We start from the raw sequence: 20,172 nt of genomic DNA, 5'->3' as shown, positions 1-20,172 counted from the left end.
CCTATTGCAGCATTTTTGCCTTTAATAATTGACAGCAATTTTAAATAGTTAAAATTGTTGCATTTTCTTATTTTTGTTGAAAATTCCCATTATAAGCAGTATAAAGTTCAATATATATCATGGAAAGAATGGTTAAATTTTAGACGTAAATTCCACAATTGACATGCAACTCAGTGGCTCACTTAAATATAGCAAAATAAAGATTTTCTAGAGTGTCAGTGTGATCCTGCAGTGGTAAGTAATGTAGAAATAATGTTTTTAATTTATGGGTGTGGACAGAGTCAAAAATAAAATATGAACAGGTTTTGAAATGAGATGAATAATAATAATAATAACTAGTAGAGCCCTGTGATGACCTGGCGACTTGTCCAGGGTTTACCCCGCCTTTCGCCCGTAGTCAGCTGGGATAGGCTCCAGCTTGCCTGCGACCCTGTAAAACAGGATAAAGCAGCTAGAGATGAGATGAGATGAGATGAGATGAGATGAGATGAATAATAATAATAACTAGTAGAGCCCTGTGATGACCTGGCGACTTGTCCAGGGTGTACCCCGCCTTTCGCCCGTAGTCAGCTGGGATAGGCTCCAGCTTGCCTGCGACCCTGTAGAACAGGATAAAGCGGGTAGAGATAATGAGATGAGATAACTAGTAGGAGGAAGGAAAAAGTAGTTTAGTAGTGTATTTGTAATGGTTGGCACTGATGTATTCAGTGAGGATGAGAACAAACTGACCAGTTGCTCACAGCAAAATTATAATCAACACAAACTGGATTCATCTTTATTGAAAAAGTACATTGGCAGCTGCAGCATTATTGCCACTAATGCATGAGTCCTAATGGATTCAAAGATACTTTCAAGAGCGCAAAGCCAAAACATGAGGACAGAGACATCATTACTGGATTAGCTAAAACATTTGTTACTTGAGATGAAAGAAGCCAATTTTTCAACTTATGATGTTGAACAACTTCCCTGCAGCAATCTAAATCATCCCATCCATCCATCCATCCATCCATCCATCCATTATCTACAAGGCTGTTTCACAATCATGGTTGTCTTTTTGAATAACACCAACTAACTCCTGCAACTAGGTCTTTTATATATATATATATATATATATATATATATATATATATATATATATATATATATATATATATTAGTGCTGTCAAAAATGTCGCGTTATTAACGCGTTAACTTGACTCAATTTTAACGGTGATAATTTTTGACAAGAACCCCCCCAAGAACCAGCGTGGGCAGGGCCCGCTAGTAGAGATGGGATTTATGGCTCTTTGATGGGATCCACATCTTTGTGATCCGTTCTTTGAAAAGAGCCGTTCAAAAGACTGGCTAATTTGGCTCTTTTTAAATATTTATTCAGTTTTAAGAAGACAGCGTCTAAAGAAGCCAGATCCCTCTGAACTGTAAACTCAATGCTATCCCAGAAATCCTTCCTGTAATATGCAAATTTGGCCGCCTCTGATTGGACAGCGCAACGCATCAACAGGCAGAAAGTGTAAAAGTACAAAATGTGTTAAGTGAGCTGAAACAGTAAAGATCAGACTCAATGCAATATTTATCAACGAACAACTTAAACTTAATATAATAGTGTACTTTATATTATAATCAAGCATGTCAAGCCTACCGTCACTGTGTAACCTATCTCTCTGATTAGAATTGTAGACTAATTCAAACAGTAGATCATTTCACTCATGGTTCTCTTGCTAGCCCCGCGGCGGTGCTCGGCTTAGGTTTCACTTTGCAGTGGCTGTGTCAAGACGTGTTATGCTTTGCAATAAAAAAAAACCATTGGTACAAAGCAAGCCCATTCACTTTTTTATGCTGATAAGAGAATTACAATGGTTTTTTATGTGACAAAAATGTGCGATTAAATTGCGATTAATCGCAAGTTAACTATGACTGTCGCGACATTAATCGCGATTAAATATTTTAATCGCTTGACAGCACTAATATATATATATATATATATATATATATATATATATATATATATATATACTGGGGTTTCTTAAACCTTTTTTTATAGGGACACATGAACCCTGTGTACAGCAGTAATGCATCTTATAAGATCTTATAAATATGTTTATAAGAGTCAAATGTAGGCTTAGCTTTGACATTGTGGTCAGTTCATTTAATTCTCCTTTAAATATTACACTTAGATTTCACTGGTTAAATTCAGAATTCCATTTTTAGCACTAACTAGCACTAACTTTACTTTAGGATGTATACTTTCATTCACAATAGAAAGATATTTAAATGAAAGTTGCATTTTTTTGTAAACTAAGTGCCTCTGACAGTATCCTTTGTCCATCAAAAATGTCCTCTCCAGAAAACACTCACCCTATGATGAGGATGTAAATGATTTTAAGAGCATATTTGTCTCTGTTGAAGCACAATCCTTTGTTGTTGCATAGTAAAAAAAAAAACAGGACCTGAAACAGATGCAAGACACAATTGCAGCAGAGCTTCACATGTGGTTGAAATATCTCATCTCATCTCATTATCTCTAGCCGCTTTATCCTGTTCTACAGGGTCGCAGGCAAGCTGGAGCCTATCCCAGCTAACTATGGGTGAGAGGCAGGGTACACCCTGGACAAGTCGCCAGGTCATCACAGGGCTGACACATAGACACAGACAACCATTCACACCTACGGTCAATTTAGAGTCACCAGTTAACCTAACCTGCATGTCTTTGGACTGTGGGAGAAACCGGAGCACCCGGAGGAAACCCACGCGGACACAGGGAGAATATGCAAACTCCGCACAGAAAGGCCCTCGCTGGCCATGGGGCTCGAACCCGGACCTTCTTGCTGTGAGGCGACAGCGCTAACCACTACACCACTGTGCCGCTGGTTGAAATATATGTTCATCAAAAAGTGTCCGCTCCAGAAAGCCAAAAGGATTGTTACCACTTCAGTTGTTATTACAGTTACCACATTGCTGCACAGTACTTGAACATTTCAACAGTTTTCCACTTTGTATACCTTACTCTTCTGGGCTATAAGAAAATGGGTACATTTTAGAAATACACTATATGCTGTCTTCTCACCACAAGTATTATGCTCAGTATATGACCATAGCTCTGAAATTATGCACCGTTAATTTCCATCTCAAAAGGTCATTTTTGGAGGCAAAGAAACACAAAAATCTGAGGTTTGATTTTTGGACTATTGTGGACCCGAAAAGTATACCCTGATGGTAAAACAGCCATATACTGATTATCCATCAGGGTTGGGGGAGAAGCTGGGAGCCAATCCCAGCTGACATTGGGCGAGAGGCAGAGTACACCCTGGGGAGGTCACCAATCTATCACAGGGCTAACACAGAGATAAGCAAACATTCACACCAATTCACAATTTAGACGAGCCAGTTGACCTAATCAGTATGTCTTTGGACTGTGGAAGGAAACCAGAGCACCCAGAGGAAACCCATACAGGCACAGGGAGAACATGCAAACTCCACACAGAAAGGCACAAGTTGGCTACAAAGTTTGAGCCCAAAACCTTCTTGCTTTGAGGCAACAGTGCTAATCCCTGAACCATTGTGCTGCCCCAATCAAACTCATCACGACTCTAATTGAAAAAGCAACACAGTGAGCTGTTTGAAATGTAGTGGGTTTTTGTAGCCTAAGTGAGCCTGATATTTGGCCTGAAAAAAAAAAGAAAAACACGTTTTACAACCCTGATTCCAAAAAAGTTGGGACAAAGTACAAATTGTAAATAAAAACGGAATGCAATGATGTGGAAGTTTCAAAATTCCATATTTTATTCAGAATAGAACATAGATGACATATCAAATGTTTAAACTGAGAAAATGTATCATTTAAAAAGAAAACTTAGGTGATTTTAAATTTCATGACAACAACACATCTCAAAAAAGTTGGGACAAGGCCATGTTTACCACTGTGAGACATCCCCTTTTCTCTTTACAACAGTCTGTAAACGTCTGGGGACTGAGGAGACAAGTTGCTCAAGTTTAGGGATAGGAATGTTAACCCATTCTTGTCTAATGTAGGATTCTAGTTGCTCAACTGTCTTAGGTCTTTTTTGTCGTATCTTCCGTTTTATGATGCACCAAATGTTTTCTATGGGTGAAAGATCTGGACTGCAGGCTGGCCAGTTCAGTACCCGGACCCTTCTTCTACGTAGCCATGATGCTGTAATTGATGCAATATGTGGTTTGGCATTGTCATGTTGGAAAATCCAAGGTCTTCCCTGAAAGAGACATTGTCTGGATGGGAGCATATGTTGCTCTAGAACCTGGATATACTTTTCAGCATTGATGGTGTCTTTCCAGATGTGTAAGCTGCCCATGCCACACGCACTAATGCAACCCCATACCATCAGAGATGCAGGCTTCTGAACTGAGCGCTGATAACAACTTGGGTCGTCCTTCTCCTCTTTAGTCCAAATGACACGGCGTCCCTAATTTCCATAAAGAACTTCACATTTTGATTTGTCTGACCACAGAACAGTTTTCCACTTTGCCACAGTCCATTTTAAATGAGCCTTGGCCCAGAGAAGATGTCTGCGCTTCTGGATCATGTTTAGATACGGCTTCTTCTTTGAACTATAGAGTTTTAGCTGGCAATGGCGGATGGCACGGTGAATTGTGTTCACAGATAATGTTCTCTGGAAATATTCTTGAGCCCATTTTGTGATTTCCAATACAGAAGCATGCCTGTATGTGATGCAGTGCCGTCTAAGGGCCCGAAGATCACGGGCACCCAGTATGGTTTTCTGGCCTTGACCCTTACGCACAGAGATTCTTCCAGATTCTCTGAATTTTTTGATGATATTATGCACTGTAGATGATATGTTCAAACTCTTTGCAATTTTACACTGTCGAACTCCTTTCTGATATTGCTCCACTATTTGTCGGCGCAGAATTAGGGGGATTGGTGATCCTCTTCCCATCTTTATGTCTGAGAGCCGTTGCCACTCCAAGATGCTCTTTTTATACCCAGTCATGTTAATGACCTATTGCCAATTGACCTAATGAGTTGCAATTTGGTCCTCCAGCTGTTCCTTTTTTTGTACCTTTAACTTTTTCAGCCTCTTATTGCCCCTGTCCCAACTTTTTTGAGATGTGTTGCTGTCATGAAATTTCAAATGAGCCAATATTTGGCATGAAATTTCAAAATGTCTCACTTTCGACATTTGATATGTTGTCTATGTTCTATTGTGAATACAATATCAGTTTTTGAAATTTGTAAATTATTGCATTCCGTTTTTATTTATAATTTGTACTTTGTCCTACTTTTTTGGAATTGGGGTTGTATTTAAGAGACATTAAATGTCATCTTCCAAAGTGAACATTTAATAATAGCCTCAAAGAGTCTCTTGTATATGTTTTGTTGTCCTTTTGTGTGTCAAGAACAGATGAATTTGGTATACATATCAGAGAGGGTGCAGTAACTTTGTTAATTTAATTTAATATTACCAGTTAATATTCAGAAATGCATACATAAATGAGAAAAATCATTTTCATTAATAAGCTTATATTCATATGAAAATACAGATACACAAATTATGTGGCCAGTAAATTTACATTTTTCATGATTCCTTTTGCAGTTTGATGCAATAATTTGTGGGTATAGCTAAGATTTGATGTTAATTTTTGTTTATGTGCAAATGTTCATGGTGCCCATTGCTGAAACAGGTCTTTCTTAATTTCCCATGTAGGGAGAAAACAAAATCAATTAACCTGATTGTCCATGTAGGGCTATCGCTACTAATTATTTTGGTTTTCCTGAATATTGTCCCAAATATTGATATTTCATTAAGATAAGAAAATTTCAATACTGTTTCTTCTTCTTCTTCTTCTTCTTCTTCTTCTTCTTCTTCTTATTATTATTATTATTATTATTATTATTATTAATCTGTTGGTCTGGAATTAGTTCATAATTGATTATTGTTGATTTAGATTTGCATGAAACATTGGTGCATGTTCATTATTTACTTAACATTTAAACAACTAATACAATAACAAATTACTTTGTTAACTAAGGTGTATTAATGTTGATGTTAAATAATTCCACAAATAATGTTAATTATGTGAACCTTCATTAGGAGTGTTCACTGTGTTCTGGAACTAGGAAACATTTGCTGTTCTCTGTGGGAGGGCTTGATATGCTCAACCATTTCTTGGCTCAGAAGCAGTCCACATAATCCACTAAGACCAGATGAACATGGCAGCTTGAAAAGCACTTAGCATATGCGTCTATTTCCTTTTGTAACTTCTACTGGGTAAAAGGATATAATGGGTTATATTGTGGTATATCACTTTGTTCCGGAAACCATTTGAATATATACATAAGCCTGTAAAAACACGAGACATTTTGTATTCTTGAAGCGCTACAGTTCATTTTCATTTTACACCTTCACGTATTCACTGCATTTTAAGCCATTCACCACTTACAGGTTTCCTACAGGTGCAGATAGGATATAAAAGCACCCTCTAAAATGATTAATTCATAAAAGAAAGGATGAGTCTTGTCCTTTAAAATAATAATAATAATAATAATAATAATAATAATAATAATGTTCCACACTTGCAACCAGATAAAATAAGAAATTTATAAGGCTGAGATAATTGCAGTATTATAATAACAGTAATTACATGCAGCTGAATTTAACATTGCCAATCTTGTTCTTAGTTATACACACCTACCTGTTTTTGATAAGCTTGCTTAAAATTACCAATATACTTTCCCTAGCCTTTTTTATTATTCACTAAGGGAGTGAATGAGCTAATCTATGAGCTTATGTTTCTGTAAAAATTTGTTTTGCTTATTAGAATTTAACTTAGTTATTCCGAAATGACCATATATGCATGAACTGTGTAGTATATCAATAGTGTATTAATAAACACGGACATTATACCCACCTCTCTTTTCCTTCTTATGAAGATGTGGAAAAACATGCACAAAAGATTGTGGGTGTAAGAGCAGCACAAAGCAGGCAATGAGGGGATATTATACAAATAAGAAACAAATATTGCTGGTGCAGTCGAACAAATTGTTAAATTTGCATATTGCCAGAGTCTCACCACAGACACTGTAGCCTCAGCATTTCATCTTTTACTAGCCCTACATAAAAATTATGGTGGTATTAGGGGTTTTTATCACAGAGTTTGCATTATTTTTCTGGCCAACCTCTTAGCTCTTCCAGTGTTTCTTTCATTCCTTCATTCATTCATTTATTCATTCTTGACTTATTTATCCCTAGACACATATTCCAGCATCTGCTGGGGGATCACCAGACAGTCCCAAGCCAATTGTGTGATATAATCACCCCAGTGGGTCCTAGGTCTGACTTGTTTCTCCATCCAGACCAGGGTCCATCCTTAAAAGGCACCCAAACCACCTCAAATGACTCCTCTTGATTTGGAGAAATAGCAGCCACTTTGAGGCTCTTCTGCATTGTTGAGTTCCTTACCTTATCTTGAACAGTAAGTGCATAACCCCTGCTGGAGAAATTAATTTCTGCCACACTGCATGTAACCTTATTCTTTTGATCACTACCCACAGCTCATGACCATAGGTGAGGATAGGGAAGTAGACTAATTAGTAAACAGTGACATTTTTCTGAAAACAGAGCTTCTGCTTCATCACCACAGACTGGTACAGAAACTATAATACTGTTGCTGCTGACCCAATCCATTTCTCTCATTTTCCATCACTTGTGAATAAGATCCTAAGGTATTTAAACCTCTTCACAAAGGGCAAGGCCTCACTCCTCAGCTAAAGGGAGCATGGCATTCTTTTCTTGGAGACAACCCTGACCTCATACTTCCCAACGACTTCACACTCGACAGTGAAATTTTCCATGGTGGCAAGAGAGCAACTTCTATGCAAATAAGAGGAATTCTTTAGCCACCCATACTTGACAACTCACAAAACTTGCCTATATCTTGATATTCTCTCCATGCAAACTACAAACAGGAGTGGAGAGAAGAAGCACCCTTAACTTAATCCAGCACCCACCTTAAATGGTATTGACTTAACACAAATAATTTTGACAGAAATTTCACTGCACTCATAGTCAATGTATCTGACCTCACATGAGAGGTGAATTCTGCCATGTGCTCCCAAGCACCTTGGGAGCTCTCTTGGGTCCAATGTCCAGTGCGACAAAGCCACCAAGTGGTGAGAGGATGGCAGCTCTACCCCTCTCTTTACTTGTGTGTCCAAAACATATGGCCTGAAGTCTGATGATACAATTACAAACTCAATCATTATCCTTTGTCTAACAGTGCTCTGTTACCACTCCTGAGCAACCTTGTGTTTGAACAAAGTCTTTGCTGTTGACTACTGATGATTTGCTCAAAAGTCTCATAACATTTTACTGCTCATGTTTAGATCCAGGAGGCTGTTCCTGCCAGTCATGTCTGTATTTATTGGTGCAGTTTGGCAAAAAAAAAATTTGGGTTGCTTATTTCATATACAGTCCTCTCTGAAAGTAATAGAATGGCAAAGAATGGACAATTATTTTGTTTTTGTGAAACACTGAACACATTTGTGTTTGAGATCAAAAGATGAATATGAGACAATAAATCAGAATATTTGGTTGTAAATCCCCTGCTTGCAATAACTGCATCAAGCCAGTAACATTACCAAACTGTTGCACTCTTCTTTTGTGATGCTTTTCTGGGCTTGCACTAGAGCTTCTTTCAGTTGTTGTTTGTTTTGGGGTTTCTCCATTCAGTCCTCTTCAGGAGGGGAACTGCATGCTTAAAATAATCTTAGTTTCAGAACTTTTGTGATTCATTTCTCTATTTCTTTGTGGATTCCAATCCCGTCTTCTGATTTTTACTGCTTTTAATTTCAAACCGATATATCTTCAGTTGGGGGGGAGGGATGGCCTTGTTATTCCAATACTTTTGGAGGGGACTATGTTGGGGGTATTAGATAAGATTCAGATTCTTCTTAACCCACCGTCCATTTTAAAATAATCTTGTACCACAGACAAAAATGTCAAATAATTTAATTCTCGACAAAGCTCTTTACATGAGACTGTCATCTTACTATGTCTGTCAGTTGTATTGGCCCCTTTAAGGTCCTGAGAGAGGTTAATCCAGTGACATACCAACTACCCTATAACTATTGCTTTAAATAAATAATAACAAGCCTGCATGCTTCTGTTAGTGAGCATGTATGTCAGTCTTGTTTGAAGAATTATATATTTTTCACTAATGAATTCTTGGTACTGCATCCCACTGTATATAGTGCAATGATATTCAGAAAACATAAATACTGTTGTCACTTTTGGTTTCCATTTAAGAATAATATCTGCATTTCTGATTTCTAATTAGACTTGTGCTACTTGGGTTTCATCATCGTTGGCTTGCTTTATGCTGATTTATAGTTAGTGTTATGTGAACAATGTGTGAAACAAAGCTATTTTGAAATGTGTTCATGGGATGATAGCATCTGGCACCTTTCTAACTTTCTGTAAATTAGTGTGTCCGTGTGACTGAAAATGAAAGAGGGAGAGGCATGGAACAGTGGCGCAGCCTGCACTGTGTATGAGTGTGCACGAGCATGTGTGAACAGACAAAATTGACAGCCATGTTGCACTACCATGCTGTCAGATTCTATTCTGATTCAGTAATCATTACATTACACATTGCAAAATCTAGTTTAAATTATGTGTCACACCCCCAAAATAAACGTAAGCACACACAAACCTGAAATCTTATGTTTTCTAATCAAGCTATTTTGATGCTTTTGTTCAAGCTACTTTTGACATTCCTCACAAAGAGTTGGCTAGTCATTATGAGCATATTAATATCCTGTCTTCCTGTTTACAGTGTACATTGAAATCACATTTTACTGTTGTATTCTCAACTAGGCGGCACGGTGGGGTAGTGGTTAGCTCTGTCGCCTCACAGTAAGAAGGTTCTGGGTTCAAGCCCAGTGGCCGATGGGGGCCTTTCTGTGTGGAGTTTGCATGTTCTCCCATACCCCTTTTCCACCAAATCAGTTCCAGGGCTGGTTCGGGGCCAGTGCTGGTGCTGGTTCACAACTCATTCAACTTGCAAGCCAGCTGAGAACCAGTTTGCTTTTCCATCGCTCGCGGTGCTAAGCGGAGCCACGTCATTACGTCGCTGTATACGTCATTACGTCGCTGTATACGTCAGTTACGTCGCTACGTTTGCTTAAACCTTGGCGCGAATATCGAAGCAAAAACAACACGGAAGAAGCAGCAGCAGCAACAACAACAACAATAATAATAATAATGGATGACTTCGCATTTGTACAGCCGCTGCTTCTCGTCGCTTAAAAATGGCGATCTTTCGCGGTCTTGTTATTGTTGTTGGTCTTAACAACTCCGCCCCCCCGCTGACATAAGCGGTTCTTTCCTCTGGCCCAGCAGAGAGTTGGTGCTAGCCTGGAACCGGTTTTTCTGGCCCTAGAGCCAGTTCTTTGTCAGTGGAAACAGAAAACCCAGTTCCAAACTAAGCACTGGCCCCGAACCAGCCCTGGAACTGCTTTGGTGGAAAAGGGGCACCTGTGTCTGCCTGGGTTTCCTCCAGGTGCTCCAGTTTCCCCCCACAGTCTAAAAACATACAGGTTAGGTTAACTGGTGGCTCTAAATTGACCGTAGGTGTGAATGGTGATTTGTCTCTATGTGTCAGCCCTGTGGTGACCTGGCGACTTGTCCAGGATGTACCCTGCCTCTCACCCATAGTCAGTTGGGATAGGCTCCAGCTTGTCTGCAACCCTGTACAGGATAAGCGGCTACAGATAATGAATGGATGGATATTCTCAACTACAATGTCCTCTTTTTTTATTGTGCAATAGTGTTTTTGATCATTTTATACTGTGACAAGAATCTGTCATATCAACATTATGTATACACTGGAGATCTGACATTAAAATTCTTCTTATTTCAGACTCTTCTGAACCTACGAGATTTAACTGAAACTGCATCCACAGCAACTAAATTGACTTCTTTCCTGCTCATTTACCAGTTCTTGATGAACATGAAGAGTGTTGTTGCCTTATGTCCAGATAAAAGATAGAGAGGACTAAATTGAAGGTCATCATTAAAAGATGATGGAGTAAACACTGAATACCTCAAATAGTTGTTGCAGTGATCAATATGTTTGGCAAAGAATCCTGTACGATTTGAGTTATAAGGTCTAGGGAGAATAAAACGCTGCATATTATGGATTGGAGCTTTGGCTTATAGTTGTAGTTCTGTAGAAAAGCAGTCTATACGTACTGGCACAATAATGGAAATAATGTTAATTATGGAAATAAAAAAGAGACAGTGGGTGTTAAAGAGAGTATGAAAGATAACTAATGTAGAGATGAGCTGATATGATAAATGTTGAAAAGTTTGACTTGCAATTTGCTGACATCAGTTTCTGTCGCATCCAGCTCTTCCTCTTGTCTTTCCTTCTATGTCACACTTTCTCGTTTTCAAACACACACACACTTTTTTTCTCTCTCTCTCTTTTGGGAGGCAGCAAACTATAATTAAGGTGCACTCCTCTGATGATAGCCAGAGATGATAACCAGAAATCCCCCTGCTTTTTTGTCTGACAGAAATAAAATTTTTCATGTAACGTCACTTCTTCTTAACTGAGGCAACCATATAGTGCCAAAGGGAAAGCAGGCAGGAGAAAGAGAGATAAGTAATTGAAGTTGGTGGAGAATCCCCACTCTCACAGCAAGACTTTGCCAGCATTGTATGTGACATATCCTGCCACAACATGTTGTAGCTTCATAATATAGCATAGTGTAACTTCAAGCTTTTCATAATCTTTACATTCAATTTCAGTGATACATGTCAGACTTGAAAGTATGTTGTTTTTAATTGTGTGGGGTTTTTTTTTTAAATAAATAATTGTTTATTATACTGTATGTTGTCACTTTGATCTGGAGCACTCTATATGTGCATAATTTGTGTCTGTATTTATGTGTGTGTTCACACAGGTCCAGGAGTGGCTGTGTCTGAACTGTCAGATGCAGAGAGCCCTAGGAATGGATATGACCACACCCCGTTCCAAGAGTCAGCAGCAGATTCACTCTTCCTCCCAACAAACTAAAGCAGACCATGTGATGCCTCCTCATTCCCAGCCTTCAGCCCAGCCCAAACTGCAAACTCAACCCCAAACCCAACCCCATGCCAAAACCCAACCACAGGTTCAAAGCCAGGCCTCAATGGGCCCTCAGACAGAAAGTGAAACTACTGGTCCTTACCAGAAAGGACCTCAAAAAACAGGGCTTTCAACCCAAACTGGACCTTCCCAAATTGCACATCAAGGATCCCAATCAGGGTCCCAGGGTCAGAGAGTCGAGTTTAGGCAGAGAGACCCAGGAGGCACATCCCAAGCTAGCTCACGGATCCCTCACCCTGGTGCTGTGCCATTACCAGGCCTGGCGAAAGCTCCGTCACAGCCAGACCTTGGCCGTACATCTCCGGTTCACCATGCTGGACGATCAGAGCATATCCGAAGTGCTGGAAGTTCCCCGGCTCGTCGTCCAGCCTCAGTACATGAGACCCCTCCTCAGGATGGCTTGACAAAGCTATTTGGTTTTGGGGCATCGTTGCTGAACCAGGCAACCACACTAATCTCAGTTGATCCACTTCCTGGAGGAGGAGCCTCAGCACAACCCTCATCTGCCCGACAACAGGGCACCCAGGGTACTAAGGTAATCTTCAGTGATGCTAATGCTAAAGCTATGACTGGAGCTTCTGGTTCAGACAAACGAGGAACAGGAGGAACAATGTTTCCCCAGGGTCCACATGTCCCTCCACAAAAACACCTTCAACAACAGCAGCAGTCAATGGCATCACATCATCAAAAGGCATCACAGTTGCCAGCTCACCATCAAAAGGCAGCACAGCAGCAGTCACCAGCACATCATCAAATGGTACCATCACAGCAGCAGTCACCGACACATCATCAGAAGACACCACAGCAGCAGCCAACAGCACATCATCAAAAAGCTCCGCCGCAGCAGCAATCACCTTTGAAGCAGGTGCAGAGGCCCAAAATCAGCTGCCCCTTGTGTAAAACTGAACTTAATATAGGATCCAGTGAGCCATCCAACTACAACTCTTGCACCCAATGTCACACGCAGGTCTGCAATATGTGTGGCTTCAATCCAACACCTCACCTTGTGGAGGTAAGAGTACAACACATACACAAACACACTCACAGTGGCAGCAGACACAGTGTACATTCAACCTTAACAAGGAATCTCTCATAGCCTCAATCTCGCCTGGTCACACATGAGAAAGCTTTTTTGCTCATACATTTTTTTTCTCCTTATTTATTTTCTCAAATGCAGGGCAGCATATCTTTTTGCTCATATGCAATCTTTAAACATAAGAGTATAAACATGTGCCATGGAGCCATTTAGTCACCTCACTTGCCATTAATTAGGATATCACTTGTATTACTTTTACATCTGTGTGTGTGTGTGTGTGTGTGTGTGTGTGTGTGTGTGTGTGTGTGTGTGTGCGCACACGCACGTGTGCGTGTTATTCATTAATATGCATCAGTTTTGTTTGGATACTTGTAAAGCAGATTTTCAATGCATGCAGGCTCTGTGCTGGTGAGTTTCTACTGATGAGACTGCACAAGGAATAGACTATTGATGATGCATGAGCCACTTTATTGAAAAGGACCAGAAAAATAAGTGGATGGAATAATAAAGCCTTTTTATTCTTGGTTTTATTCATGCAGGGTTAAGACACTGATGTCTGTAAAACATTCAGAGAATTGTATTGGATAAAAGCTCTATAAAGCACAATATTTACCTCCACCAACTTTGTTGGAGAAGGTTTTGACCTCTGTTTGTTTGCCTGTTCCCAATGTAACTCAAAAAGTAATGAACAAATTTTAATGAAATTTTGAGGAAAAGTGGGCCATTGGCTAAGAAACCATTGATTAGATTTTGATGCAAATCCAGATGAGTACTATGTAGATCCAGGATCCAGATATGTATGCGGATCCAGGATTTTTATTTTTTGTCTGTTTCCAATGTAACTCAAAAAGTAGCAAATGGATTTTGATGACATTTGGTGCACAGCTTTAGTATTATCCTAGTTTTAAGTGATTTGATTTTTGATGTTGATAATATGTGGCTTGGCGGAGGTATGCACTCTACTAAGTGCCCTTCTAGTTTATCATTTAAATCTGACAACAAAAAAAGACCCCTGGCTAAGCAGGGAAGGTAATCTTTCTTTGGTTTTTGAACTCTATAATTTATACCTGTAATTATAATGCAGTCAAAATTGTCATGCTCCGCCCCGGACTTCCACTCCGGAGATTTATTATCTCCCAGTTCAGCGCTAATCCGGATCTGGGACGGGACTTCCATCTTGCCGGCATTCACTTCCTGGTTTGCTCTGCTGTGTATAAAAAGGCTGTTCTCAGAAGGGGACTTTGCCAGAATGTCTCATTGGTTTTTCACGTTGTCTCTGTGCCCTCATTGCTTCTTGGATTTTTGCTCTCTGTTTTGCCTGTTCATTGCCACAGTTTTTTGCTCTCTCCCGTTTTGTCTTTTTTCCATGTTTTTTGTGCTATGTTTTTGTCTCCAGTTTTTTTTGTCAGGACTATTTTGCTATTTTTGTTCATTTACTCTTTTTCTCCTATTAAATCATTTTTTATTCATTGGATTTTCTGGTCTGTGTTCTGCTTTTGGATCCAAACTCACCACATCTCGCCACCCATAACAGTACGTTCTGGACAACATGGATCCAGCAGAACTGAACTATCTGAGAACAGCTATGTAGCAGCAAGAAGCCCTCCTTGGGACCCACCAACAGGAACTCAAGCAGATCACCCAGAACCTGGCCACCCTGTCCAATTCACTCAACCTCCTAGCCACACAACTTCAGCACTCCCAAGCCATGCCTACCCCTGCCCAGCCACCTCTTTCCTCACCTCCCGCCACCGCCGCTCTCCACGAACCAAGACTCCCTTTGCCTCAGCCCTACAGTGGAGAACCAGGTACCTGCAGATCTTTTTTTGTCAGTGTTCACTGATCTTGGAGCTTCAACCTCTGGCTTTCCCCACAGAACACTCCCAGGTAGCCTATACCATCATGCTCCTCACCGGCAAGGCCAGGGAATGGGGAACAGCGGTCTGGGACGCTGATGCGCCCTATTGTTCCAGCTTCAAGGAATTCTCTGAGGAAATGAGGCGAACATTCGACTGCTCTCTGTCCGGCCGGGAGGTGGCAAGGGAGCTCATGGAGCTGCGGCAGGGGTCCTGATCTACCTTGGCTTATGCCATCAAGTTCCGGACATTGGCAGTGTTATGCGGTTGGAATGAGAGTGCCCTGGTTGACGCGTTCTCACATGGCCTGTCCGATGCTGTTAAGGACGAACTTGTCTCTCGGGAACTACCATCGGACCTCTCCAGCCTGATGGACCTGGCCAATGGTATTGACGCTCGGGTTCAACAACGGAGGAGAGAGAGGAACCGCCTCAACTTCAACCCCTCTCCACTTCCCACCTTGTCTGCTGAACCCATGCAGGTAGATTGGGTACGGGTGTCAGCGGAGGAACAACTGCACCAACAGAGCACAGGGGCTTGCTTCTACTGCGGTTGGCAGGGACACATCTGACGAGCCTGACAGCTAAAAGGGACGAGCTCACCAGTGAATCGAGGGGCCCTGGTGGGCAATGCTCGGAACCAGTCCCCTGCTGACTGACCGCTGCTGCCCGTTATCACTTTGAACAACCGGCATTACCATCTTCAGGCGCTCGTTGACTCGGGCAGACAGGAACCTGATCTGCTCTGTCACTTCCAAGGATCTCGGAATCCTGCTACTCACCCTTGATGTTCCTCTCACCGTCCTGACACTCGATGGCACTGGCTTGACCACCATCACTCACCTTACCACCCCGCTCACCCTAAGGATTTCAGATAATCACTCTGAAACGAAACAACTTCATGTCATGAACAACCCTCACGTTCCCGTTATTCTTGGACTACCCTGGCTGATGCAGCACAACCCCTACTTAAACTGGACTGACCACACCATCTTAGGCTGGAGTCCTTCCTGCCTGGCCTCCTGCCTGAATTCTGCTCTGCCTCCCGCCAAACCACCACAGCCCTCAGCCAGTGAGTTTCCCGACCTCTCTCATGTGCCTCTGGAATATCTGGACCTCAAGCCTGTCTTCAGTAAGACCCAAGCAGTGTCCCTTCCCCCTCATAGGCCCTATGACTGCGGTATCAACCTCCTGCCTGGGACGGCGCCACCCAAGGGACATCGCTACTCTCTTTCCCCCACCGAGAGACAAGCCATAGAGAAATATATCAGAGTCTCTGGCAGCTGGGATCATCCACCCTTCCTCCTCCCCAGCAGGGGCAGGATTCTTCTTCGTGGAGAAGGACAAGTTACTCTGGCCCTGCATTGACTATCAAGGCCTCAACGCCATCATGGTCAAGAACCTCTACCCACTACCGCTCATGACCACAGCCTTCGAACTACTCCAGGGAGCTAAGGTGTTCACTAAACTGGACTTAAGCAACATCTATCAACTAGTTAGGATCAGGGAAGGGGACGAGTGGAAGATGGCCTTCAACACCACCACAGGCCACCATGAGTACCTTGTAGTCCTTTTCGGCCTGACTTATGCGCCCACGATATTCCAGGCATTAGTTAATGATGTCTTGAGAGACTTTCTTAGCACCTTTTCTTTGTTTACCTGGACGACATCTTGATTTTCTCTCGCTCCCTGGAGGAACATCAGGGTCACGTCCGGCAGGTTCTTCAACGCCTGCTAGAGAATAAGCTGTTTGTTAAGGTGGAGAAGAGCGAATTCCACCAAGGCTCTGTCTTGTTCCTGGGGTTCATCATCTCGCCAGCAAAGATCCAGATGGACCCCCTCAAGCTGGAGGCAGTCACTGACTGGCCCACCCCATCTTCAAGACAAGAGCTCCAGCGCTTTCTGGGGTTCGCCAACTTCGACAGGCACTTTATCCACAACTTCAGCACGGTGGCTGGACCTCTCTCAGCCCTGACCTCAACCAAGACCAAGTTCAAGTGGGGGGAGGAAGCAGATAAAGCCTTTTCCAGTCTCAAGTGCAGGTTTACCACAGCACCCATTCTCACCATACCCAATTCAACCAAGCAGTTTATCATCGAGGTCGACGCCTCTGAGTCAGGGGTTGGAGCCATTCTATCCCAGAAGGCTGACGACAACAAGGTCCACCCATGCTCCTTCTTCTCCTGCCGGCTATCCCCAGCCGAACAGAACTATGACATCGGCGACCGAGAACTATTGGCCGTGAAACTAGCCTTGGAGGAGTGGAGGCACTGGCTCGAGGGGTCTAACCTCCTTTTTCTAGTCTGGACCAACTATAAAATCCTGGAGTACCTCAAGTCTGCCAAACGTCTTAATTTCCGTCAAGCCCGTTGGTATCTCTTTTTCTCCCGGTTCAGCTTCACGCTCTCCTACCGCCCAGGCTCCAAGAACCGCAAACCCGACACCCTGTCCAGGATGTTCTCTTTCCACCAAGAGGAGTCCAAGCCACCCAAGACCATCCTTCCTCCCCACTGCCTGGTGGGAGCCGCTATTCTCTGCCCTGGAGCAGGACCCCGGTGAAGGTAACTCCAACAACATTCCTCGTAACCATCTGTTTGTTCCCTGTCCTATGCGAACTCAGGTGCTGCAGTCAGGTCATGGTTCCAAACTGGCCTGTCATCTGGGAGCCGCCTGAACCCTGGCTCTCCTCCAGCAGCACTTTTGGTGGCCATCCATCAAGGAGGACATCCAGGAGTTCGTGGCAGCCTGCGACACATGCTCCCGGAACAAGACAGCCAATCGACCCCCTGCCGGCTTACTAAGACCCCTTCCAACTCCGCATCGACCTCGGTCTCACATCGCCCTGGACTTCATCACAGGACTCCCCAACTCAGGTGGCAACACATGCATCCTCACTGTTATTTACCATTTTTCTAAGACCATCCATTTCATTCCTCTGCCCAAGCTCCCCTCAGCCAAAGAGACCGCAGAACTACTCATCCACCACGTTTTCCGCCAACATGGTCTGCCTACCAACCAGGGCTTTGAACCGGTTCAAGGAACGAAAACAAAAACCGGGAACTTTTTCTATTTCACATGGAACAGAAACGAAACCAGAAACTTTATTATTTTTTATGTTCCGGAACAGAAACGCTTATTAAAAATGGTAACCGGTTAATACCGGTTTTTATTTCGTTCCTCAATTTCCGTAGCCTACAAATAAAAAAGTCATTCTTCTCCTGCGCAAGTTTCTATGACCCGCTGGGGTTCACTTCCTGTGTGACGTTTGCTGACTGAATGGAGAGAGCGGGAAGGTGGACTACTATCACGTCTCCATGTGATAAGTGCATTACTGAGTGTCTGAGCAAAGAAGAGCCTGAACGATGCAACCTCCCTATTGGCTGTTTGTAAAAATGTATCAGTTGTTGCCCCTCCCACGGGAATCATCGCGGGCTCGAGAGACGAGACCTGACGAGTTAGTTCGTTGGTAGCAGAACAAAATGTCTGGACACAAATTGGGTTTTCAGAAAAGGAAAGAAAATAAACGGAGGGTTGAAAATACAAAAAAGGAGGCAGAAAATGCAAAACGAGTTTTAAGGTAGGACAAATGGTTAGTTTTCTGAGGCAGCCCGCCGTGGCTGCAGGCTTTCAGTTGTCATTGAATGGTTACTTTTCTGAGGCAGCCCGCCGTGGCTGCCTGCAGGCTTATTTATTATAGCCCATTTAGTTAAAATAGTTGATATAAAATGTTTATAGTTATAGTTATGTGATGGTTGTCCTGATTTAGACTGGTGTTTTTGTTTTGGGGGGGGGGGGTTGCGCGATGTTGCACCCGGGTCCAGATTAGGGCAGAACCGGCCCTGGCTACATTTCAGGTGTAGTTTGTTTTATGTATGTATGTACTTGCATAGATGTGTACTTGGTCTTCCAATATGGCGCCTAACAAAATCTCGCGGCGCGGTGACGTCATGCGGTAGCCCTCTATAGGGCCTGACTAGCCTTTGGTAACACACTAAATGAATTCTCTTTCATTTTTGGCACTTTTTCTGTTTGTGTAGATGGGAAGACATACTGAGAATCCAAATCGCCAACATTTGAAATAATAATTGTTTTGAATTATTTCTTGTCTTATTTAATGAAGGTTGTAATAGAATTAGCCGACATTTGGCTTAAGCTGGATGAGACAGAGACATAATTTTATAGCCATTTGTTAAACAGCTGACAGGGAACGTAATTAACCGTTCCGGGAATGAAATTTTTTTGTTCTAACCGGTTCGGGAACGTCTATTTAATGGTGGAACCCCAAACCGGAAACGTTAAAATTCCGTTTCTGTTCGGAACGAACCAATAGGAAAAAAATTCTGGTTCAAAGCCCTGCTACCAACATTGTTTCTGACCGGGGTCCTCAGTTCACTGCACAGTTCTGGAGAGGCTTCGGCAAACTCATCGGAGCCACCTGTAGTCTCTCCTCAGGCTTCCACCCACAGACCAACGTCCAGGCAGAATGGGCGAACCAGGCTTTGGAGGTTGCACTCAGGTGCATGGCGTCCAGGGATGCCAGTTCTTGGAGCAAGTACCTACCCTGGATAGAATATGCACATAACACTCTCCCTTCCTCTGCCACAGGTCTCTCTCCATTCCAGTGCTCATTAGGTTACCAACCACCACTGTTCCCCAGCCAAGAGGAGGAGGTCGCCATCCCCTCTGCCCAGGCCTTTATACGCCGCTGCAGGAGGACGTGGGCATTGGCCTGGAGAAGACTCATTTGCTCTGCACTCACATCCAAGAGGCAGGCCGACAAATGTCGCTCCAAGGCACCCACCTACCGAGTAGGTCAACGAGTTATGCTCTCCACCTGCCACTTAGGACCGTCTCTCGCAAGCTAGCACCCAGGTTCCTTGGACCCTTCCTCATCAAGAAGGTAATCAACCCATGTTCTGTTAGACTGCCATTACCACTCACCATGTGACGTGTTCACCCTACCTTTCATTTATCTCAGCTTAAACCTCTGGTCTCCAGTCCTTTGCTCCCACCCTCCAAACCCCCTCCTCCCAGGCTCATTGATGGCGGTGAGGCTTACACAGTCAAGAAACTGCTGAAGGTGCGGTGGCGAGGCAGAGGTCTCCAGTACCTGGTGGACTGGGAGGGTTATGAC

At 42.7% G+C, this 20,172-nt stretch overlaps 1 protein-coding gene across 1 annotated transcript in view; it reads left to right on the top strand.

The window, feature by feature from the left end:
- bsna (bassoon presynaptic cytomatrix protein a) overlaps window positions 1-20,172 on the top strand; it is a 293,110-nt gene that overhangs the window by 133,318 nt on the left and 139,620 nt on the right. Inside the window, exons 4-5 of the mRNA XM_060931696.1 lie at window positions 11,963-12,820; window positions 12,878-13,159. Of these exons, the coding sequence (XP_060787679.1) occupies window positions 11,963-12,820; window positions 12,878-13,159 (1,140 nt within the window). The remainder of the gene's footprint in view (window positions 1-11,962; window positions 12,821-12,877; window positions 13,160-20,172) is intronic.

Source organism: Neoarius graeffei, chromosome 10, assembly GCF_027579695.1.
Source record: "Neoarius graeffei isolate fNeoGra1 chromosome 10, fNeoGra1.pri, whole genome shotgun sequence".
Taxonomy (NCBI): Eukaryota; Metazoa; Chordata; class Actinopteri; order Siluriformes; family Ariidae; genus Neoarius; species Neoarius graeffei.
Note: the sequence above shows the minus strand (reverse complement) of the source record. Positions and strands in the feature narration are given on the sequence as shown.